Source organism: Homarus americanus, unplaced genomic scaffold, assembly GCF_018991925.1.
Source record: "Homarus americanus isolate GMGI-L3 unplaced genomic scaffold, GMGI_Hamer_2.0 scaffold19318, whole genome shotgun sequence".
Lineage (NCBI taxonomy): Eukaryota > Metazoa > Arthropoda > Malacostraca > Decapoda > Nephropidae > Homarus > Homarus americanus.
The window spans coordinates 3,773,116-3,798,684 of NW_024732238.1; the positions used below are offsets into that span (position 1 = coordinate 3,773,116).

The 25,569-nt window shown below is 35.3% G+C and overlaps 2 protein-coding genes across 3 annotated transcripts; one reads left to right on the plus strand and one right to left on the minus strand.

The window, feature by feature from the left end:
* The first annotated feature begins 516 nt into the window (after window positions 1-516).
* On the plus strand, window positions 517-24,424 carry LOC121868330 (60S ribosomal export protein NMD3-like). Of its 2 annotated transcripts, XM_042368819.1 has the most exons (11): window positions 2,339-2,430; window positions 11,997-12,117; window positions 15,168-15,453; window positions 15,659-15,799; window positions 17,990-18,092; window positions 18,864-19,014; window positions 19,286-19,428; window positions 19,697-19,839; window positions 20,987-21,099; window positions 21,753-21,929; window positions 23,763-24,424. In XM_042368819.1, exons 2-11 carry the CDS (start codon window positions 12,077-12,079, stop codon window positions 23,965-23,967), a joined length of 1,503 nt encoding a protein of 500 aa, XP_042224753.1. In that variant the 5' UTR covers window positions 2,339-2,430; window positions 11,997-12,076; the 3' UTR covers window positions 23,968-24,424. The 2 variants fall into 2 exon arrangements, with proteins under 2 accessions (XP_042224752.1, XP_042224753.1); XM_042368818.1 differs by lacking the exons at window positions 11,997-12,117; window positions 15,168-15,453; window positions 15,659-15,799; ... (5 more) ...; window positions 21,753-21,929; window positions 23,763-24,424 and adding exons at window positions 517-802; window positions 1,530-1,678; window positions 2,555-5,855 and having other exon boundaries at window positions 2,337-2,430.
* On the minus strand, window positions 5,629-11,235 carry LOC121868331 (39S ribosomal protein L15, mitochondrial-like). Its single transcript, XM_042368820.1, has 6 exons — window positions 11,100-11,235; window positions 9,908-10,062; window positions 9,482-9,647; window positions 8,811-8,970; window positions 8,250-8,374; window positions 5,629-6,548 (listed from the first exon to the last, which is right to left on the minus strand). Exons 1-6 carry the CDS (start codon window positions 11,199-11,201, stop codon window positions 6,372-6,374), a joined length of 885 nt encoding a protein of 294 aa, XP_042224754.1. The 5' UTR covers window positions 11,202-11,235; the 3' UTR covers window positions 5,629-6,371.
* Window positions 24,425-25,569: the final 1,145 nt, after the last annotated feature.

The window sequence follows — 25,569 nt, forward strand, 5'->3', positions numbered from 1 at the left end:
TACAGTCTAACTTCGTTTTATTTTATAAAAAATATAGGCTGAAATATCTGGCTAAATATACATTTATCGATGAAAATCAAAATTAATTATTGAATAAATATATGTAGGTGCGGAATGAGATGTAAAGGGTCCATAGACTTTTGACGGGATAACTCTACAAATTTATCAAATCAAACCTGAGGTTAGGTTAGGTAAAATGCACCCAAATTGTCATAGATGAAAATTGTTAGAAAAAAACAATATAAAAAAACTATAAATTAACCAGATTACAGCTGCTTGCAAGTAACCGTATTTAGGATAAATAATTAACCAATATTTACTTAGATAAATGTATGTTTAGCCAGATATTTCAGTCTATATTTTCATAAAACAACACGAAATAAGACTGTATATATATATATATATATATATATATATATATATATATATATATATATATATATATATATATATATACAGTTTAATTGATTTAAATATTGTGTATCCCGTTTCCTCAGAAGTAAATACCATAATTGTTTCCTCCGGGTACTCCGGTTTCCTCCTATACCAACACTGGACAAAAAACTTCATAACAAAGTAACAAAGAACAGACAAACCGACCCAACAGCTATTAAGATGAGAAATTAGTTGTGAATTGGTAAATTAAATCTATCAGTGTAAAGTTAGAGAACCACTGCGAGCGGATTGACTACAAGAACGGTACCATCTGTGACGACTGGGATAGTAAACAAAAGTTACCTCAACTCCTGTCATTTCCTTGTTACACGCAATACTGTACAGTATTAGACTTCATGTGAATAATGTGAGTGAAAAGTAATGCCTTTATCAAAAGTTAATAAGCACAGGGGTGTTTTTCTAGCTGAGCTATCTTTGTTTTTCAAAACGAAGAGGACAAAGTAAGTTTCTGTGCTTATGTCAATTCCACTCTGTTATGCGCGATTATGGGTAATAGTGTAACGGTACAGTACTCATCCCACCTAACTACTGTACATATGAAATTATTAAGATAATGGATAATAATAAATATCGTTTCGGTCATCAAGCGAATAGTAGGATTTTAAGTTACCACCGTCTGAGTGGGGTCCAACTAATTACCCAAATGAACCCAAATGTACCCAAATGTAGCCACAATGAAGTCAAATGATGGTCCTACAAGCGTAAATCGGGCTGTGAATCACTTCTCGATTAGTATTTGGTGTCATAAAGTCACAAAAAATTGGTAAACTTAATTTAATCTGAGTTGAGTTTTCGATGTGTTTTGAACGATTCTGACCTACTTCCAAATAGATAGATGATCGAAACTATAATTTTTCCATTTTTCTCTATCTACGATCATAAATCACCTGTACTGGTATGAAGGATGAGGGTGTAGGGGAGAGTATCCACTACAATTCAACATCACGAAACCCCACAAGGGATGAAACACAGTGAAAAACTGACTTAACAATCTCAGCTCCATTTATGGAGGAGTTTATGGCAGGTTATTAATCACATTGCTATTGTGTCTTGATATTTTTTAACATACTCAGGTGCCGGGGCAATGGAGGAACCAGACTGCTGCATCACCAGAAATAAGGGAACTGTTGTGACTGAGGTAGCATTGAGGGATGATGGACTTGACCAGGTGAATGGAGGAAGCATTCCAGTAAAGGAACATGAAGTTATTAACATAAGAGGGGTAAGTTTAATTGATTAATTTATAATTATAAGATGCAAAAGTTTTATATCTTTTTCACACACACACACACACATACACACATATATATATATATATATATATATATATATATATATATATATATATATATATATATATATATATATATATATATATATATATATATATATATATATATATATATATATATATATATATACAGAACAGTGCTGTGCAGTATACAGAGTGATTCACAAAGATATACATAAAATTGCAGGGTATATTCCTGGGACAATTCTAAACCACAATGTATATACTATTATACTATATAACAAAGTGTCGAATTCTGAATAGTTTGCTAGCCACAACACATACAAGATGCGGAGGTAATGGTAGTGAGATTGGAGTGATACAGCCATAGATTTCTGTATACAGTAGTTTTATGCACACAGCGCAATACAGAGGAAGAGAGAGGTAATTTTGAACATTCACTGTAGTAATGCAACTGCATCACATTGTGTAGAGCTACATACATAAAATTACACATAACTACACAATTTGATACAGTTGTGTTATCTCAGTACAGTAAATGTTCAAAATTCCCTCCCTTTGCATCCGTTGAAATATATGCACTTGAAATTTTTCAGGGACTAATATCATTTTATGGATTAAATTTCAGTCACCACAGTCTGAGGAACAACTTTCAAGAGATCTGCTTAGCAATGGCATCATAAACATTAGTGAAACTGGAAGGGAAACTTTACATGATAGAGGTACTGTACAGTATTGAGTTATATTCTCTGATCTTCATTTATTTGTGGAAGAGTTATATAAGTGTAATAATGTGTTATTATCTAATTTATTTTTAGGGTTTATCGCCTGATGATCTGTTTTCAGAGTTGATGCTGCAAAATCCAAAGCAAGATACCTGTAATGAATTCAGCATAAATAATAATGGTCAAGATACGAGACAAAATCTCAATGCAAATTTGGCATCAAGACAAACTAAAAAATTGTACAAGTGTGATCAGTGTGATTCTGGTTTTAATCAAAAATGTAACTTGAAACGACATCTGAAGTTGCACTCTGGATACAAGCCTTTTTTATGTAAAGAATGTGGCTTATCATTTTATGAACAAGATTCTTTAAAAAAGCATAGTAGAACCCACACTGGGGAGAAGCCATACAAGTGTCAAGAGTGTGATGCATCTTTTGCTCATAGTGGTCACTTAAAGACACATAGGAGGATTCATTCTGGTGAGAAACCTTATGTTTGTCAAGAATGTGGACTCTCATTTTCACAAGCTGGAAACCTAAAAGTTCATATGCGTATTCATACAGGGGAAAGGCCCTATGTGTGTAAGGTGTGTGGGGCAGCTTTTTCCATCAGCAGTGTATATAAGAAACATGTAATGGTCCACACGGGTGAACGTCCATTCAAGTGCACCTTTTGTGATGCTAAATTCTCCAGCAACTCAAATTTATCAAGACACAACAAAACTCACACTGGTGAAAAACCTTTTAAGTGTCAAATATGTACTGCAGCCTTTCCTGTAAAAAATTCACTTGACCGTCACATGAAGTCTCACACATGGGAGCGGCCATATTGTTGTGAAATGTGTGGTGCTGTGTTTGCAGATATGTCTGACTTAACAAAGCATCGTAAGATACATACTGGGGAAAAACCTTTGAAATGTGATATCTGTGGAATGAGATTCTTTTCAAAATCACAAATGAAAATCCATATCCGGACTCATACTGGAGAGAAACCACACAAATGTCATTTATGTGGTGTGTCATTTGCTCAGATTGGAACACTTAATAAACATAAGCGGACTCATACAGGGGAAAAACCTTTCAGATGTGATGAATGTGGAACATTATTTACAGCTAAGAGTAGCTTAAAGAAACATGTGGAAAGGCATTCATATAATGCCTCAACACAAAATATTGACACAGCTAACATTATAAGCTTCCAAAATGTTGAAGCTCAAAGTGTTTCTATTTTTGATATTCAAAGTAAGATCTTAAATCCTAGCAGTATATGTAATCAGGAGACACTGCCACTGTCAACCAAATTATTAGGAACTGCAGCACTAACATCATCAGTGGATATTGAAGACATACCTTTAAACACAAACTCTGATATCCTGAATTCAAAGAGCACTTTACCAGCAAGTAGTAATGGCTCATTATCAGTTGTTCCTTCACTATCAGATGATCATTCTACCTTAATAGCATTGGATCTAGGAAATCCAACTCAAGTATCCCAAAGTGCATCAGTTGGAGGGCGACTTCCTGTTTATAATACATTACATCCTGTAAATAGTTCCGTACCTGAGCCTATCGTCACACCCTTCCGCAATCATGATACTTTTGCATCTAGAAACATTCCATCATTAACATTTACAGAATTACAAAATGAAGGTGAGTTTTGCAGTTTAGAAAGAAACACATCTATTATTCATTCATCACCACCTGTGTCAGCCACGCTTCAACATCTTCACCCTTTAACAGCTGCTATTCCTACTGAATGTAGTATCCAGACCCCTCTTTCAACTAATACCTCAGTGCCAAGACTACCATCACTTCAAAAGTGGTAAACCTAACTTAAGCTTCCCATCTAATATGTTTCTGAATGGGAGGATTTCATAAGTTATATATATAAAGTATAAATATATTTTATCATTAATAACCAATTGGGGACACTTTTTATGGTATTTAGCACGAAAACATTCTCAATTTAACAAATGCAGTGTATCAGTATACTGTAGTGTATAGAGTATATCATTAATACAAAATCTTAAAGAATACCATATTGACATTTGTATATGTAAGAAGAGTGAAGTGTCTACTGAAGATTTTATATTAGGTACCTGGCCCAGGTAGGAGACATTTTGTTAGTCTGTTTATGAATATTGTACTGTCTGATCCTTAATGAAAGTACTGAATAGAATGTGCTTGAAACACATAAAGGGAATAAGAGAAATGAGTGCACATATAGCTGCATGTTTTATTTTTCTCTTAAAAGATAACTTTTTAATCATCAGAAACCACAAATTTGCATCTATATATTGTACAGTAAATTGTTCCAATTTTACATTTGTGGCATTTATTATAATTTTTATGTGACTTTATTAAATCATCCACTGGAGACTGACATTTAGGATAGTCGTAGACTTACAAGTAATGTATACTGTATTGGTCAGTTGAGAAGTTACTGCTTTGTAATAATGTATAATGTATTGTTCTTATGCATGCAATAAGCAATTTTAAACAAAAGCGAATGAAATATATTTTGAACTTTATATCCATTTTTTTACCACCATGATCCCCATGACTCGGTGTCTACGATTATCACATGGTCTCTTAACTGTGTCTGTGCATCTGTCCGATACTATAGTGTTTCCACGCTAACCTAGCCAGTAAGCCACGCCCCTTGTCTATGGCTACAAATAACTGATTGGTTCTTAGAAAATTTTCGTGTAGCCGTATATTTATTCAAACTAAATGTGTTCACAATTGGTAAGCAGACCTGTTATTCTATTAAATAATGTTAAATAACTGGACTATCAAAATGCAAATGATTTCAAGGCATTAGCACTTCAAAGAAGATGCTAGAAAATTTTTAATATTTATCATAAAAGGTCAAAGTCAAAGATGAAATTTTTTTTCGAATGAAGTCTTATCATATTTCTTTGTTTTGTACCAAACATAAAGCAGACAGAAACAAATGATACCACAAATTTAGCACAATAGGTAATGAACGAGTTTGTACGGCTGGATATACCCCAAATCATTTATACAACTGATAAAACTCAATATAAATACTGTACGCTCTTATATAAGCGCAGTCCAGGGACAGTGGCAGAAAAAAATTTAAAGTTGAGTTTCTCTAAGATAAACTTAATTTTAATACAGTTCAGTGAGAAAATGGCAACTAGTGTCCAAAGTACAGTAAACACCAGACAAAGAATCTCTTAAAAATTTATTGACCATATACAATATGTACACATGACTGTAGACTGCAAAAGGAAGAACTTAACAACTAACTTTTCCTCCTAGGATGTTACCTCACTAGATGGTAAGATAAAGCATACAGTATTAGCTTTTTTTTATAACACAAATATATCAATACCTTCATTTTCAGTCATAAAATGCTCCCACAAAAAAACAAATAAATAAATACTATGTGCAACAGTTTTTAAATGAACTCTCAAAACTGAAATTTTTAATTGAATTAGACAATTATATGAAAGTGATTTGTAGTATGAAACTTAAAATATTGAACAAAATGAAGAACTTTACAGTACATAAGGAAAGCATCATAATGGAATATGCTTTGCAATTTGTGGGACTACAGTACTGCATAATAAAAAGAGTATGACAGATTACCTTCAACAACAAACCATCTAGTTGTTGCACAATGAAACTACAAACCTACATGAAAACTACTTTATTTCTTATACATTTGTTCAATTCAGTGGTAGCAATGAGTGGGAGAACAATCTCTTAGCAACAATGAGTGTGACCGTCTCAGACCCTATGCAGTTGAAGAGTCTGTTTTTTGTAAAAGCAATCTGAACATAGACTTTCTTAATGTTAATCACAGGACAGTTATTAACCATTACAACTTGATATAATATGCATCCTATTATAGTACAATAAATAATGTACTTTGTCACATGAGTTCAGATTAACACATTTCTGACATTTATGATGCATAATATTCTTTGAGCTCAGTATCTGTAGGCTTCATGATAACCTTATCTTTTAAGTTGACAACCCATCCTGGCTCTAAGCCATAAAAAATTTGGCCGGGATCCTTGCGTTCCAGCAGCATGTCCTTAATGGGTGATGCATTTACATCAGGTAATTCATAACCATATTTCTGAAGATGGAAAGAGAAAGTATTAAATAAATAATAATCTTGATTTACAATAAAACCTCTATATTTCAGAATTGTGGGGTCTCTAACCTTGTTGAAATAAAGAAAATTGTGTATGCTGCCTCTAAAAAAAAAAATCTGCACACAATTTACTGTATACTGTATTCAGTTGTATTTTTATTAGTGTTTAACAACACTGAAGTGGTTGAACCAAGAGGAAAGGTTGGGTCAGGTAATACTTTACCTTCCTTGTACTCCTTCATTGTGGCATTTTGTGCTTTATGTTATAACAAGTTCAGCATGGGTAAATTTGGTTTACTCTGTATATGCAAGGATCTTTTTACTACAAAATTCGTAACGTGGAAGATAAATATAAGGTTGTGTATTGAGCATGAAATAATGTTCTTACTTCCCGCCTCTCATTACAGTTGTCCCGTGACACATGTAAGTCTGCACAATGCGAATCTGCCTATATGTGTAAAATTATTTGTGACATTGGAGCTTTACAATATTATTACTTGAACATAAAATCCAGTGACAGTTCAATAAATAAACAAAGTATTTATAACTTTTTCATTTGAATCTTTAATTACTGTACTGTAGATATAAAGCACTTAGGTAGTAGGCAGCTACCAAACAGGGAGGTACTACTGCCTGGGAAGATATTGGAAGCATAATGTATTGTCTAATGGTAGACCCTGCTGCTATATGACATCGCAAAAATTGTGACAGTCCCAGGTTGCTGATCTGACTTTCTGCCTCATTTTCGCACAATAGCAGGGTCTCAATTGTTTCTCTTACTTTGACAACACAACATACGTACATATACTGTATTGTATCTTACTCTTGATTTTGTTTTTCATTTTTGTATTTCTTTATGGTTCTTTATTATTATTATTACATTTTCGCCCCCCTAGGCCCCGATGTGGGTCCGTGACCTGTGCCCAGTTGGGCTAATTCCCGTAAAAAAAAAAACTTAGGGAAGAGCAAAAACACAAAAACCCGAAAACAATGTCTAGCTGTCAACTGAGGTGTATAACTATTTATGGGTCTGGGTGCTCCAAATTGTACATCTGCCAGTACAGTACAATGTCCGGGAAGTGCAGTACAGCTCTGTAGCTACTGAACTCAAGTCTTTTATTTAAAATGTTGCTTTATATTACTATTATTTTATGATTGTTATATTGTTTGAAGGTCATGAAACAGTGGTAGAAATAGGTCTGGGATGGTATAATACATGTACAGTACAGTAAAGTATTATGTAAGGTGTCCTTATTTTTCAAATTCAACTAATTGTTTGTTTTATGTGATTTCAACTAATGCAATCTTTGAGGCAAATACATATAAATTTTTTAAAGCATCAGGGAGTAATTTTACCTGGAAAATATTTTATGGTAAGGTACTCATTGAAAATTGATGTGTGATATCTCACAATCTTTGTGGTGAAGTGTTGAACAGCACAGTATATAATTTAAGGATATTAATCACTGGTAACAAATTATGTTTTCGATAAAAGGCTCAATCTTGTCATGAAATCTAAAAGAATTCCAGAAATACTGTTGTTTTATCTGTGAATTGTTAAATATCTAAGGGATATAATTAATCCAATGGTCATTAATTTCATTGCATATTGTGAAACATTAGAAAATTTATTAACTTCTGCATAATTTAATGTACTGTACTAGACAAATTGTTGATACTAACCTGTGCTAGAAGGAACCTTTCTTTTGCTATTTTAGCTGGGTCAGCTAGATATCCTCTATTTTTAGGATCAGTGTAGTAATCTATGAGGTGCTGAGGAGGGAGCATGCGCCGAGGTATGGCAACACCTGAAGGGGCCAAAAACATTTGCTATTAATTATCCTATCGGTAATTCCCTTCAAAATTCCTTAAATATTTACATATTTAGATCACTATACAAACCCTTGTACAATGATTGACAGCAGTTTTCATGTACTGTACAACCAAAACAAAAGTTCTACAGCTAACCTCTTCAGCTCTTGGGATATCTTCAAACATTGATATTAAAATTAATCTAATCTAAAGTTTCTAAAGGTTGTTGAAGCCATGCATTTTTATATCATAAAAGCTAATTTACCGTATTTATTTTTATTAATTTTCACTAACTGCTTTATCAGTTAGGGAAAGATATTAACAATGATTTTTATTTCATTATTCAAGTCATTATACAGTACCACTAAATTAATCTATAATTTTATATAGTTGAGCATTACTGGGTATATCAAGTTAGAGAAAAATACAGACCTCTCTCGAACAATGCTACAGGTTTAATTACAGCATTAAGAGTGATTGGGTCATAGTAAGCTGTTGTTATGAAGCCTCCAGTGCGTTCCACGGCTGCTATTACAGCTTCATCTGCCCACTGCACCTCTAAATTTACGATGGCCTTGAAATGGTCAATCCCCTGTAAAATATGAATCGTTACACAAGAACTCATGATTAACCCTTAAGCCCCAGGTTAAGGTGCAGCTGGCAGTACCCCTCCCCCCACGGGGATAAATCAAGAAAAAAAAATCCACTTTTCCAAAAATAATAATAAAAAATAAATACATGTAAATAAATAAATAATTAAAATGGCGGGAAAATAGGCAGACATTCTGGAACGTCACCCGGGGCGTGCAAGTCGGACTTTCTGGAACGTCACCCGGGGCCTAAGGGTTAAGAAATATCATCAGAGATAAGGTGATGACAAATTATCAAAAAGAATGGGGGATACCAATATAGGGAGTAGGGCTACTTGTTTGTTGTAAATGAAAATTTTGAACGTTTCTTATCCATGTATATAATATGAAGGTTTTGTATTTCTATTGTGGAATTACAAATATAAAAGCAATCTTCAACACATAGGAATAAATTTTTGTATTTGAGGAGGCTCACTTATTAACTACAAACTTTAAATTTTGTATATACTGTACCTCATTTTCTAGCATAAAGCCTCCCTCCTTCATTTCAGGGCTCAGTTTGAATAACCCGGTGGCCATGAGTTGAGTCACATCAATAGGAATATCCGAACATAATCGGTTTGTATCAATCATCTTCTGCAGCTTCCCCATACAGAGTGGTGTGTAGGACAACTTCAGACTATTCAAGAGAAATGTTAAACTTAAGTCTTGAAGGAATACTCTAATACTGTTATGATCAATCAACAGTCTGAATCACCACACTGCAATTGCATGGACAGTTTTAATAAAATTGTCAGAGTGGTTTAAGTTATAAAAAATACAGTTTTCAGTCAGTAATTAAAGGATAGCAAATAATATTTGTCAAATTATTTACGACCAAAATTAATTATTTAGAGTCGAGCTAATACCTTACACTTACAGGTATTACTTTTAACTTACTGGTGCCCTTTGTAGTATTTTTGACAAGGGAAACGTAAATAAAATGGGTCATTTCCTGTCTCATAACCAAGTCGCATAAAATTCTGTCTCTGTCCAGAACCTTTGCTGCCTGCCCCATGAGTCTTTCCACCATATATGCCACGTCCTCGAGTTTTCTGAAAGAAAGAATTAAACAGGAAGAGTTAACAAATTCTCTTCACAAATTTTGAACCACAGTTACCAGGACTTCTTGTTATGCCAAACATCATCAACCATAATATGTAGCATGATTAGTAACTTCAAAAAAGAACAGTCCGAAAGCATACTGAAACATCCTGAAGACTACAAACTTTTCCGCTAAGCTCATAAAAGTTATCATAGACTACATGGTAACAGACCAGGTAAAGATTCGTTTTATGCCCAACTGGATTTTTCATTACCAGAATAGTGTTTTTGGTTAATATATAGGACTAACCCATGAGCGAGTTATTTTTATTACTGTTTATTTTCTTACAATATTTTCATTAGTGAGTTCAGATATGAATGATAATCATTTATTGTGGAACCCGCAAACACAGTAAATCACTCCGCCGCCCGGGGTGCATAGCGCCGATGTGGCCATATCATCTCACGTCCAGAAAATGCCTCAATTTTCACCATATCATAGTAAATTCTTTCTGTTTAATATACCGGGGGATGGTAAGGAAGTTAGGTAAGGTGAGGTAGGTTTGTTAGGTCTGTTTTTCATACCCACAAATGTTAAGTAACGTTTATTTTTAAAATATTCATTTTTTTTAACATATTTCCACAAACTACAACAGTGTCCACTATAATATAACAGTGAGAATCCGGCTTTTTCATATTTTTTCAATCAATTTCACTCATTGGTTAGTCCTATATAATTACCGGTTTGAAGATGAGGGAGAATACGGGGTCAAAGCTCTAATCAACATCTAAGAGCAAGCCTTAGAGAACTCGACCTACAGGTAACCTTGCCTAATGGCACCGAGTGAGAGCTCATTTAAGATCAGACTTGACCAACACTGGCGTAGGTACAGATACATTACGGAACCACTACGCCAACAGTGCGTAACATGCCGATCGGTGGTGAAAAGGTAAAAGTAAAAAAAGGGTGGTAGGAACTTATTTTCCTCATGGTTCACCCCCAAAAAATACATATTTAACAGTGTAACTGAAGTTTTCACAACAGTACCTGTTTACTAGCACCAGGATTAGGTTTTAAATTCGCAAGTGACACTCGTGGCAGTCTTCTCAAAAGCGAAAGAGCTTTCTCTGCGCCACAAGACGACGCCATCACGACACTCGTACTACCCCACAATGTTTATATACTCGGTTCACTTTTCTTGACGCGATAAATCCGGATTATCTTCCCAGTGTTCGAGTAGATTGACCAATGCTTATTCAGTAAAAGTCGTCATAAAAATTACCACAGAAACTGGTAATTAATATGCCAGCAACAAAATATGTCCCAATTACTGTAGAATCGTAAAGTTAGGTTAGGTTTATATTATCTGTTTATTTACATTAACGCAATAATACTATCGCGTTCGCAAAAGTTAGCCAACATTGATGTGTGATGTTGAAGGTACACTATTATCTTTACAGTACCACTTCATTAGATATTCTACATATAACATTATAAAGAAGGGGAAAGTACACAGTAAATATCACAGTTTATTTATTTGTTATCCCTATCGACAATATATTTTTTAGTGTAGCCACATATTATCGTCTACATACAATTGACCTAACTCATACTTTCATTGTTCAATCAGTGTACTTTTATAATTATTATATCATGTTTTCTCTCTTGCATTTTAAATTCACTTTTATATACTTGAAAGTTATTCACATTTATTATCGCTGTCTAAACTAAAGAGTTATTATTACTTGTGTGCTGAATCCACATTAAAGAAATCCGCTGATCAAGTGTTGAATATATTTTCTAATATTTATATTCCCAGGATTAAAATGTAAAATCTAATTTTAACTTAATATCACAGAATCAGTTCATAAATATTGATCAAGAAGTTATTATACGCCTTTTTAGTGTTATTGTTAAATTGTGTATGTAGTTATCGCATTTCAGAATCAGAAGGCCAAGTGAGGGGCTGAAGGCACGTGTGGCTGGTCATTAGCTGCTATTATAGTTTTGCAAATTTCGTTAAGATGGAATATATCACTCCAGTACAAGCAGCACCAGGAATCATGTAAGTTCCTATTGTTATGTAAGACTACGTATTATGATATGTATGGATAGTGGAGGATTGAGTCATTAGGACACCACAATATGATGTCTCGTGTATTATTCATTTTTGTACCTATACCATAAAATGAAGTAATTATTTTGGCTCGGATATCTATTTCATTATCTTTCCCTGGTTAAGAGTACTAATTATCAGGAGATGAGGATTTTCATGGCGAGAACTTAAAGTAGTAGGCATTTGGAAAATTGTGTACATTATGTATTGTATTGTATAATAGTGATAATCTGGAATATAGAATTGCAGTAACGGTAAAGGTGGAGAATGTGGGGTAAATTGTTACTTTCGGACACGAGTCCCTATGGGTTAACCAATATGTTTTTCTGGTGTATTTTGGTGTGTTTTAAGCAAATATGACCTTCATTTTTGTCGGAAATTGCTCGTTTTTGCCCCACTTCGACCCCCAACAATGTGGGAGAGCCTGGGAAATCTGTGTTTTTGGGTGAGGGAGAACACGAAAACGAATCGTCTAACCTAACGTACCTAATCTAACAACTTACCATAACATCACCTAACGCAACCTTACCTAACCCCTAGCTGTGGGCTCCGCCCCTGGACCCCTGGTAGGTCTAGCTTAAATTTACAAGGCAATTTACAGTGCGGGCACTCAACAGACGTAGGGAGCACGAATCATACCCAACTTCCAACACGGTCATTGTCAGACTGGTGATTGAAATTCAAATCCGTACCCAGGCTGCTTCTTTTGAAAAATAGTAAATGTGATTGGTCGAAAATAAATCGCATGATGATCGACACATCATTGATCATGACTGGATGATGTCAGTCAACATTGCGCATACGTAATGTGAACACTCATAATTAACTCGATTTCACGCAGATAACGTCTTTTCTTACAGACGGAGACTGAAAAGTATGTAAAATCAATTAAATTAAATTGTGCCGCTATTTTCCATTTCCAAATGGTAAAAATGGGGTTCAAAGTGCTCAGGATAGGGATATCTAAATGTTTCATTAGTTTAAGACTCTGGGGCACGCTATGTCTGAAAGTAAAATAAAACCGAATGCGGTTAGCATTAGAAATAATAGAAAAGGTGGAGCAGATGGCTAACACCAGAAGGAGTTGTTCGATTTTTTTTTCATAATATTCTTTAGATGATAGTAAGTACTGTACAGGGTCAATATTAAAAAAGTGTCACCAGGAACCTGAGTATTATAAATAGGATTTTCTAGTGTAACTCATTATGTTAAATACAAATATAACTTTCATTGCCATCGGAAATGAGGCATAGTGAAGATAATGGAGGAAAAAAAAGTTGTAGGTCAAACAATGTAAAACCTCAAAAAACTATTAAGCCGAACCCTAAGTGCATAAGAAATTTACCTTAAGTAAGAGATACAAGAGGATAAAGTGATGCGACTTGAATGAGGAAGTGGCCGTCAGTGTCTGTTTCTTATGCTTGGCGATCTACACGATATTGACACTCTGAATTGCATCTCGGACACTTTACAGATGAAACAAAAACATTGTGAGCCCTAAAAATTACAACGGCTGCTGCTTCATTGTCCAAAATGTGCTGAATAATGCAGTAGCCAGCCAATGTACATCCATCTCACACAGATGCCACCTTCCAACTGGCTGCGAACGCTGATTAGTGCACGAGTATTACATCACATGAGCACTCCTGCTGATTGCCGCCCACGACTATTACGTCACATCAGCACTCATGTTGATTGGCCAAATATTATACTTTACAGGGGGCCACCCAAGTTCACTGATGTCCTCTATTATTCTTAGATGACACCCTGGATGTACCTAAGAATGTCTGTGGGTAGTTTTAAAGTTGCCGACATTTTCGCAGCTGGGACAGGGAGCCATTCGTTCTAGAGACAGTAATTTCCTTTACCTGTATTGTAAATATGTGTGTGTGTGTAGACACACACACAAAATGCATACAAATAAATAATAATGGGAAAATTCTCCCATAAATAATCAGAAACAAATTTACTAAAAGTGTGACAGTCTACCCTCAAGTCTGTGCTTTATTACTTTATTAATAAAGCACGAAAGTGATTCCGGGACGTAGAAACCTTCCATATCAAGATAGATTAAAGAAAATAAACTTGCATTCCCTAGAAAGACGAAGAGTGCGGGGAGATATGATAGAAGTATTTAAGTGGGTGAAAGGAATCAATAAAGGAGATATAGATACCAGGTAAAGTTCTTATAATATCCGAGCAGCAACGGATTTAAGTTGGATAAGTTCAGGTTTAGGAGGGAGATAGGAAGGAACTGGTTCACAAATAGGGTGGTAGACCAGTGGAACAAGCATAGCAACTTTGTAGTAAGTGCTGGAATGCTGGAAAAGTTTTAAAAGGGGGCTAGATAGATTCGTGGATGATAGAGTGTGGTTGTAACTCTAAACAGGAGCTGCCATGCAAAGGCCAACCGGCTTATTGCAGACTCCCTATTTTCTTATGTTCTTATAAATTTGTTTCTGATTATTTGTGAGAAAAATTTTCCATTATTATTTATTTGTATGTACACATATATACAATACAGGTAAAAGAAATAATTGTCCTAAGGGCAAACATATAAAGGGAATATACATTTCTTTGTACACAAGTAAAAATGTACCCCCCTTCCCCCCGCCCCGATCCGCAAATGTTATTTGCGGATTTGGCGATTCGTGGCCATTTTGAAAACCTAACCCCCGTAAGTTGGGGGGGGGGGGCCCTATACAGTACTTTTTTTTTCTTTTACTCGAGAACAATACATTTCTGACGGAAATGTTATAGAATAAATTAGTTTTATTTATTTGTTCTCCATCTCCCCATATATGACTTAATACTCAGGTCCCTGGTGACACTTTCTGAATATTGACCAAGTAAAGTAATGAAATTGATACGGCAACTTGGTGCTTAAGAAGTAAGGGAATTTTTTTAAATTGGATCACGGAGCACAGTTTAAGAGTATGCCTTTGAAATTACCTGAAGATTTTTTCTTGGACTAATTTTTTTTTTAAATTTCCTTTCAGCCTGTGTTGTGACTGTGGAGCCCAGATACAGCCAAACCCTACAAATCGCTGTATTGCTTGCATACGAGCTCGCAACGATATTTCAGAGGGAATTCAAAAGCAGAATAATCTTTACTTTTGCCGGGGATGTGAAAGATACTTGGATCCTCCAACCATGTGGGTACTGGCACCTCTAGAATCAAAGGAGCTATTGAGGTTGTGTTTAAAGAAGATCAAAGGATTAAACAAAGTGCGACTGGTTGATGCAGGCTTTGCATGGACAGAGCCACATTCTAAAAGAATCAAGGTAACTTTTATTATAATGTGCAGTATTTATATATGTAGTATACAGTACTATGTATGTTCTTCTAGTATATTAATCTCAAATTGAGTAATAGCTATTAAAGTATTGTATGATTGAATCCAGATTGGCAATTGGTAAAAAGCATCTTTTTTTTCTCAACTAAATTAAACTGCAAGAATTGAATGACTTGTTTTGATACTCTTTTCAGGTAAAACTTGCAGTACAAAAGGAAATCCAGGCTGGGGCTGTCCTTCAACAAGACTTTGTAGTAGAATTTGTAGTAGTGGGCCAGATGTGTGATGACTGTCACCGGATTGAGGCCAAGGATTTCTGGAAAGCAGTTGTACAGGTATGTTTCAAGTGAGCAGCAATTGAAATACTGGTATTTTTATTTTGGCTGTTCACTTTATATGTATCAAATGGTAGGATTTTTTAATTTTAATTTTATTTATTTATTTTTTTTTTTTTTTGTCAGACGTCTCCTCGAGAATTTGTATAATTACTGTAGAAATCAGGGCTGTGGAGTCGAAGACAAAACCTTCGACTCCGACTCCTCAAATTTTTATGCTTCCGACTCCGACTCCTTGGCCTATTTGTAACAACTATTTCTACCATCCTAATTGTAATTTGTATGTTGTAACCTGCGTAGGTAAAAAGTAAAACACCGTGGCTATACTGCTACAGCTTTATTAATGATCTGGACGATATTTAAGAACTACAAAAAGATGATAGGCCTGACTTTCAAAGTTTCAATCAAAAGAAAAATAAATTTATTAAGAATTCAAGATATTAACTAGAAAACACCATTTACATGTATATCTAAAAGTTCGATCTCAGCATATGAATTTTGTTTAAGCTCATAATCTGATGTGGATCTAAATGATGATCCTACAATTCCTTTTAAAGTAAAGTTATATATTTATGTACATTAAAGAAATGAATACCTTATTAAGGAAAATGGATAAACCTTACATGATTAAGTTATTAAATTAAATTTGCCTTAATCTCACCAAAAACAGGTTGTAGCTAATTGTTTTGTAGCTGAGAGCCTCTGTGCAGTTTTCAACGAAACAAAATTTGATATAATTCAAAATTTCAAATGGTAAAGAAGAGACTATCGTCCAAAATTATAGTGCTATACTGTGCCTGCTACAATAAATTCATAATAATGCTTATAAAATGGAAATAAATTCTTTTAATAATTTAAGAAAATTAGTGGGATCAGTGGAATCACTGCAATGAATATGCCTGAGTTCATATATTTGTTCTTAGGAACAGAATAGCTTCAGTCAGATCTTCCTTCATGGAAGCCCTTAAATCTGATCTGATTATTTTCAGTGCAGAAAACAGTCTTTCTACACTGACCTGAGTGGGTGGCATTGCTGTCACAGCTCTAGCTACATCTTTTACAATCTCTGGGTAAGCAGGTATGGCTTCTTCCACTGTCACTTTTGAAGACCGGTCAAATTTCTCCACTTCCATCAGTGCACCAAAGAAATCTTGCTGAAATCTCGTATTTTTAATGTCTACCGCTGCTGCGTTTTCACTCCGATGTCGCTTTACCTTTGCTTGTTCTATTGTGTCCAAGTAGGAATCAAAGTCTATTTCCTTGTTTGAAGATTCTGAATCTGAACTACTTGACTTGTCAATGTTTCTAACTTGTTCAGGTTCATGAATTTCAGTTTGTGACTTCATTTCTTTTATGCGTACTGCTATTTCATATAGTGCCTCTTTTCCTTTACTAGTTTGATCATTGTCCAACAAAATTCTATTCATGGGATCAAGGTAAACAGCAGCTAACAAGATTTTGTTATCCAGCAATACATTCTCTCTTCTTTTCATTGAAGATACAATGCCCTCAGCGATTAATCCTCCACTTTTGTTCAACTGGTATAGCAACCTTTTCCACTCCAATAAAAATGTACCAGGTGTTAGATCCTCAGCTTGCAGTTTCTTGGTAGCAGCAAAAGGGTGAGAGAGCAGACTTTCTAACTGTGTCACCTGGTTCCACTGGCTTTCAGTTAGTGAAACACGTTCATTATCGAGGTCTTCAAGATAGCCTCTTAGTTCGAGGAGTCGGAGTCAGAGTCTGGACAATTTTACCGACTCCGACTCCACAAGCCGAAATTTCCTCCGACTCCTCGACTCCGACTCCACAGCCCTGGTAGAAGTATCAATATTTCTTGTATATAATAATTTTTTTTTTTTAATTTATGAATACAGTTAGTCCCCAAATTACAAACATCTGTGCTTGCGAACGGGATCCCAATATATTCCTCACAAAAATATGTAACTAAAGTCACTTTACTTTAATTCTTTTTTGTTTAACATCACTTAATTTACAATATTTACATTGTTATGTATGGGATATTAATGTTGTTTTGTATAGGCACGGTTGTGCTTTAAACCCTAACCTATTGAATTAGCATGTCCTGATGTACGGACAGGGTCCAGGAATGTAACCTGTTCGTAACTGGGGACTTCTTGTAATATATCAGTTTACACGAGGTGCTTTTTTCACATGACTTAATATTTGTAGGTACGACAAAAGACAGATCACAAGCGAACGTTCTACTATCTTGAACAGTTGATGTTGAAACACAAAGCTCATGAGAAGACTTTAGGCATCAATCCAGTTCATGGTGAGACAATGTTTACTGTATTATGTTTAATTTTCTCAGTTTGTGCCATTTGTAAGTGAAGGGTAGGATTTATTAATCATGTTATTTTGGCCACTGGAACACTACATTTGGCATTTCCTGTATTGTGTGGACACTGGCCATTTCTTTGTTACAAATGAAATATTAACTTTATACATAATAATATTAATGTTTTGTGATTTAAAATTTGCTTATACTGTACTGTATTCACTTCTGTATTGATAGAGTAGATCTCTTGACCATTTTCTAGATCTAATAACTCCATGTTTGTCTTAATGTCTTAACCCTTTCAGAGCTTATTCTTAACTGAATATTTTTTTGCTGTATATTATAAAATTACTCTTGCAAATCTAGAGTATGTATTTTGAAGTGCTGAACACGGAAAATATAATAAAAAACTATAGTCACCTTGAGGCGCTTGGTAGAAGTCAAGTTAGGAGGAAATGAGCCGGCTGGGGGGAAGGGTGAGTCCTTGAGGTGTGTATATACGGGCAGACAGCAAGTTGCTGCTCCTAAATTAAGAGCAGGTGCCTCATGATCCTTAACCAATCAAGTCACACCTCCCACCAGAAAGAAATCCTGCCATTTTCTTTTAAAAGCAAGGTGCCAATTAGAAAAACTCAAATGAAGGCTTTAGTGCATAAGAGAAAGGTATGCAAAGTATTTATATAAGCACTTTATTGTTCATTGGCTTAAAAAGATTATTTGCTTATAATTTTTACTTTCTTGTCATGCTATATTATCTTTTTTCAGAGGGCCTAGATTTCTACTTCTCTAATGAGCAGGGTGCACGTCAGATGGTTGACTTTTTAATGTCCGTTGTTCCCTGTCGCTGGACGCATTCCAAGAAACTTATCTCCCATGATATTCACTCCAACTCATATAATTACAAGTTTACTTTTAGGTAATGATTTTTATTGTAATGTATTGATGTTGTGAAATACAGTAGTACTTTTTAGAGTGCTGCTTATCATTGGTATATGCAGTACATTATACTATATCAGTAACATTGGAATAGATGCCAAACTGTTTCTTTTTAAATAGTAGTCACAGTGATCAACAGACTTTTATAGTCTATGAAGGATTGTTTTAGTGTAAACTCGATTTTACTTTCTGTATTATTTATTTATGGACAACTGTGGGATTATTTTGTTAAGTAAAGTTTTCTTTTTCAGTGTTGATATTGTAGCAGTTTGCAAAGACAGTGTGGTGTGCTTACCATCCAAGCTAGCCCATCAGCTAGGTGGCATTGGGCAGATATGTATCATACGCCGCGTTACCAACCACATTGGACTAATTGATCCTTGTACTGCTCAGTGTATGTTTAAGTTTAATAATTATTCAGTAGCCTTTGATTATTTCACAATTTAGTGACCGAGAGTGTTCGTGATATAAAAATACAAGCACCCTGTACTTAAAACTGAAGCTCTTAGCCATTTGTTTGTAATTGACATTTTGGGTAAATATATAAACTGATTCACTCCGATAAAGATAAAGTTTCATGATTAAGTGGGGGAATAATGAAAAATAACTCCATGGTATACTGCATTAGAATTTCATAAGTAATTGTGTATTTACTTTGACAGTGGCAGAAGTTAGCAGTACAGTGTATTGGCGAACACCTTTCAATGCCCTTTGTACTTCTAAAAAGTTGACCGAGTTTGTTGTGATGGACACAAGCGAGGCTGATGTGAAGTATTTTAGTGGTCAGGGGCAAATTTCTAAGAAGGTAAGGATATGAATATATTTTGTAAGTGTATGAGTGGGGTCGCGTAATATGGACATGCTTACTCTGCAACCCTACTGTAGTTGAAGCTACACAGAGGTGCAAAAACAGTTTTTGCGCATATCGGCCATCTTGGATTTGACAAGTAAAGGGAAAGGTGCTCTTCCCCAGTGTTTACATCCCGTGTCAGCGAATTTAGCCTAACGATAACTATCATTAGTGTGGTCATTTGGGGTTTGTTTTACCCTAAAATTAAGACCTGGAAATCTCTGACCATCTGAGCGCAACGTAACAGCTTAACATCTATGGGTTAATGCTGTACCACCAGATGCAGCAGCATAAATTTTACCTTTTATTTTTATCTCGCTCTTAGGGCTGTATGGTATAACAAAATATTCGTTCACATTACAATAATACCGTGTACAGTTCTGTTCTCTTTATACAAAGTCAACTTTGACTACATCCCACAAATTCCCACTTGATACTCTCAAAATTAAGGAAGCAAAACATGGGAAGAGCATGGCAGTGAACAGGTCCCATCATGGGTTCAGTGTATATGTATCATCGAACAATTGGTACCATTATAAAAAAGGATGTGACATCAAATATATGTGAAGTGGGTGGTTGCTGGTATTGTAAAAATGCAATATGAAGAAATATATTAACAAAATAATAGTCAAAGGTAATGATTGTGGAGAGAAAGGGCAAAGCAGAGAGGGATTTAAGACATTGAATGTGACGTTATATCATAAAACACAGCAATAGAAATATCCTAGTAGAGGTGTAGGAAATGAATGGAGTCATGTTAAAAACAAGGGAAATATTTTAATTTTACATAATTTCTTTTATGAGTGAAGTAGGTGAAAATGAGCTATATTAAAGGATTTCAAAACAGGTGAATCCTGGTAATTAAATCTTAATTCAAACAAGAAAATATAGTAAGTAAGAGATGTCTGAATATTTTTATTATAACTTCAAAAAAGCCAAAGTAACACATGAAATTAAGTACAGCAAGGTGTGAGGTCTTGGGTTCAAGTCTCAAGTAGTTTAGAATATTTTGTATCATATGTCATTGCTACACATTTATGTATACAGTATATCTTGTACATATATCTACAATCATTAATTGCTGGCTTCATTTTCTCCACAGCATCAGGTAGCAGAGGTATGGGTACAGCGAGCAAGTGAACTGGGCTCAGACAACTTGATCTTCTGTAGATCCCATCTTGGTCACATACTTAACCCTGGAGATTCTGTTTTAGGGTGAGTAGTTATACAATGTCTTCCAGCAGAAAACAGATTTTTTTTCACTGATTAGTCATTCTGGAGTATACAATCACAAAAGTCAGTTATTTTCCTATAATGTAAAGGTTATCAGTTTCCACAGGCAATTCTTGTTCTTCATTCTGCCATCTCCTTTATTGATATTTAGACTTTTTTTTTTAACTGTATTCACCTTCAAATATTTTAGGGTACAAGATTTGCTGGCTGTGATCTTTCATACAAGTCTAGTGACATACAGGGCAAATTTAAGAGAATTCTATGCACTAGTGTTAATGTTGTGACTAATGTATTTTGACATTGAGCTAGCATTTGTGATAACTCAGTTTTGTCAACATTATAAATTTCCAGCATTAATGGTTTGGTTATGGCAGTCTTCTTACACAGTCTCCAGTCTTTGAAACATTTGGTATGATATACAAATTGCTGACACAGTTTTTTGCTATTTAATTACAATTCTTTACTCCAATTAGTATGTATAGGTACCTTCATTCTTTATTGATTTTATACAGACATTATTATTGTAGTGAGGTAGAAATAGAGAAATTTTTCAAGAATCCTATTGATTTTCTTACGTTGTATGTATGCATCACCTTAAATTTAGAAAGCTTTCCTCAAAAATGCATTACTTTCAGTTTTGACCTTCGATTATCCAATGTCAACGATGTTAACGTGGATAAAATGAATCCAGATGTGGTTCCTGATGTTATACTTGTAAAGAAAATATTTGCTGATAAGGCCACGCGGAATCGTCGTCGCCGTTGGAAGTTGAAGCACCTTGGTCTTGATGATGATGCACACAGCCAGAATAAGTATGTTAAATTCTTTAATAATTTTGTTGCTATTTGCTTTTACCATTTAATGTTTATGAGCTGTATGTGTTCTGAATATATTTTTTTTAAGTTCAGTATTTTAATGTACAATTTTGCTTCGTATGTATATACAATAAGTTCGCGCTTAACGTTGCTTCGGTACTACGTCGCTAAACCTTAGACCAAAAATTCGTTTGACGTCTCGGTGATCCGATACTACGTTGTTTTGCGTCGTCACAGACTACATTTTACGGTGCATCACCCTCTCGGTTTGGCGCAGTCTCAGTGACTCGCCAACCTCGTCCTCTGCTCCTGCCATACTCCTCCCCTCCTGCCATCCACCTCCTTTGCTCACTGCCCACCACACACTAGCTCTACCACCTCCACCCATCGGTGAGTACCAATACAAACTTAGTACCGTAGTTGTATATGTATGCATTATTTTCTAATAGAAATGGCAATGATTTTCTGTATATTTAATGTATTTTATGGGCCGAAGGGAGGCTCAGGAACGTAACTCCCATATTTTATCTATTTCTTAAGGGGAAAATTTATCCGCTTAACGTTTCGTATAATGTCACGTTTTTAGGAACGTAACCCCTACGTTAAGCGAGGACTTACTGTACAGTATATGCTTTCTTGCATATGCAGTGGGGCATTGATTTACACCTGTTGTACCCCAATTTGTTTGTCAGAATTATGCTAAACGTATTCATTATAGAATAATAAAATCTTTTTAACTATTCTTGGAATATCCATTTAGATTTGAGGCTAGTTGGCTGATTTTGGCAACAATGAGGCTTTTGTGGTTTGCAAACATAACTGGTTACACAATGTTCTTTTTTGACATGAACAGTTAATAGTAAAAGTATAGATCAGGTATTTTCCAGCAATCTTTATGACTTCATTGTTTCTGCTCTTTTGTTAGCATCATGGCCTTATTGTTCAGCCGTAGTATAGCAAAAATTAAAACCCCATTGTTGATGAAAATTGAAAATTTTCAAGTATTAACTAAAATGTTTTGTGGTAGGTTTTGCTGTTAATAGAAGTTTGAGTTTTGTTAAATGGTGATTGTCTCACAACTCTTTGGTTAAGTACAGTGGTACCCCGCTTAACGCGGTCAATTGAACCCACAGGGTACCGCGTTAAGTGAACAACAGAACATATGGGATTAATTCCAATAGAGACTGGCCCGACCCCCAAACTCCACTTTTTGACGACACACAACTATGTTGTAGTAAAAATTTTATCTTAACTTTATGATGGTATGCACACACAATTAATAATTAAGAGAAATATCAATAATATTAGGTTTTTTAACACTTGCATTAGTAGAAAAGATGGCTGGGCACACGGGGATGGGGGGTTGGTTCCGAGGCAGAGGGCAGATTATTGGCCCTCACCTGTATCACTTGTATCAATTGTATCACTATCCACCACAGAGGCTTGCAGGGCCTCTTTGTCAAACCCCTCAAAGGCCATATAAGTCCATATCCTCACTATAATTATCACTATCACTGACTTGGGCCGGCTGTGGTGGGTGGCGGGTGAAGAACTCGGTAATGTTTTGATGACTGGGCGACCTTGTGCGCATCGTGCCCGCGCCGCTTCCCGCGTATATGATGAAAAATTCCGCGTTAAGTGAAAGTTCAGCTCTGGCGAGGCACCGCGTATATGATAAAACGCGTTAAGTGAAACCGCGTTAGGCGGGGTAATACTGTATACAGTACTCTTATTTGACCAATTTGTGTTTAGTTCATGGGAGCTGTATGTTGTACTATATTTCCAAATTTTTTATTTTGGAGAAAAAGCTTGAACTATTTTCTCTTTCAGGGATTACACTGACTTCCTGGAGGATTTGGAAGAAGATCCACAGTACCGTACAAATGTCAACATTTATCGTGACAGTGCAAAGATATGTACAATGGACAGTGAAAGTGAAGCTGGGGAAATGCCTCAAGTGAGTGTAGAGGAAATGCTGGAAGATCTGCATATTGAGGTTGACCCAATGGGAGAGGGAGCAGAGATGATTGAGTAACATATGATTGTCAGAAAACATCCAAGTTTACCAACGTGGACATGAAATTAAACATTAAGTTCTTACAGGTACTCTAAAAATTAAGATATACTGTAGGTACTCAGGTGTATGGTGATAGCTAATATGCAATATTAGTTAATTAGGACTTTTTTCTTAACCAATATGTTTGACTAAAAGGTGTTTATGGACATTGTGGATTATTTTAGATAGAACTGACATTTGATTGTCAAGAGGGATACTTTTGGAAGCTTAATTTCTTACAAAATGTTAAGAAAAAATGCATAAGGACTGAACTTTACTCTGCTTATTTATGAATGATTTTTAAGAATGTTAAGAAAGGTCTTGGATATCCTGTTCACCAGGTAACTGCAAAACCAGTGCTTTTACATGTCTTTTCATCCAAGTAATACAGTATTGTATTCAGTTCAGCATCAATATAATTAAATATATCCAAATTCATTGAGTATTGCATAAATACCGAGATCTCATTTGGATAACTAATGCATCATAGAAAAGATCCAAGGTATTGGGAGTTCGTATAAACACCCTATTTTCTAATGAAAGCACAACCCATATTGATGGCAAACATTTTATGACAATTACTTGTTGGCAGTTCTCAATGCTGCACACAGGGTAATCCAGTTTTGCACCCATGACTTAATGCTGCATTGTCCTATCTCATACCTGTGTTCTCACACACTCCCAGGTCATGCTACAATTGCAGAAATGTGTTCCCACACCATGTCTCCAAATGGCAATGTCGTAGTAACACTGAATGAATGGGTACCCGGTATTGGTTGTGTAACAACGTAGTTGTACACGATTTATTCATAGTGATGCTATACTACTATTGAAACATTGCAGTTTGGAGACGGGTTGTAGGGACACATTTCCGCAACTGCACCTTTAGGCCCAATAGGTCTCATCCATTCTCTCTACCTGCATATACCTCAGCTTCTCTCGATACAGAACTATCAGTATCCAGTCACCCTGAATAGGACCTCTTGTCTTACAGCATGACATTGCACACCCCTTGCTGTTCTCATTTCAGTCTGCTTGTCATTCCCCTTTAACATGCCACTTCCCATATTAGCTGCATCCATTCTTTCTTTGAGGAGGGAAGGACCTCTTGCTGCCAATAAGGCAGCAACTACCTCTAGCCATTTGAAGACTTCTGTAACTGAGCAGGCTTCATCACCCACGTAACAAGAACTATTGGACACAGGCTAGGGACATATCCTCAATGTTGAGTTTCTCCAGCGTCTGTGGGCTTATTACTTTTACATAGAGAACACTGATGTCAAAAAACCTGCAGTCTATTCCACCTATTGCATATTGTAGAGTTGCTGCTAGTACATGGTCATTTACCAAGGTCCCTCACCTACATCACTAATCAGTACTTTTGTTTTTGCCATATATACTCCCTGATCATCTTTACACAATTCCACTCTTCCATTTCTTAAATTTCTCTGTCTTTGTGCTCACTAATATCTAGGTATGTTAAAATTTTTGCTTCTTTACCGTTTACCTTAAATTTGTTTTTATATTTTTTTAGAACATCACTCACAAAGATTACAGGATTTTTTTAGTTTGTTTATGGCT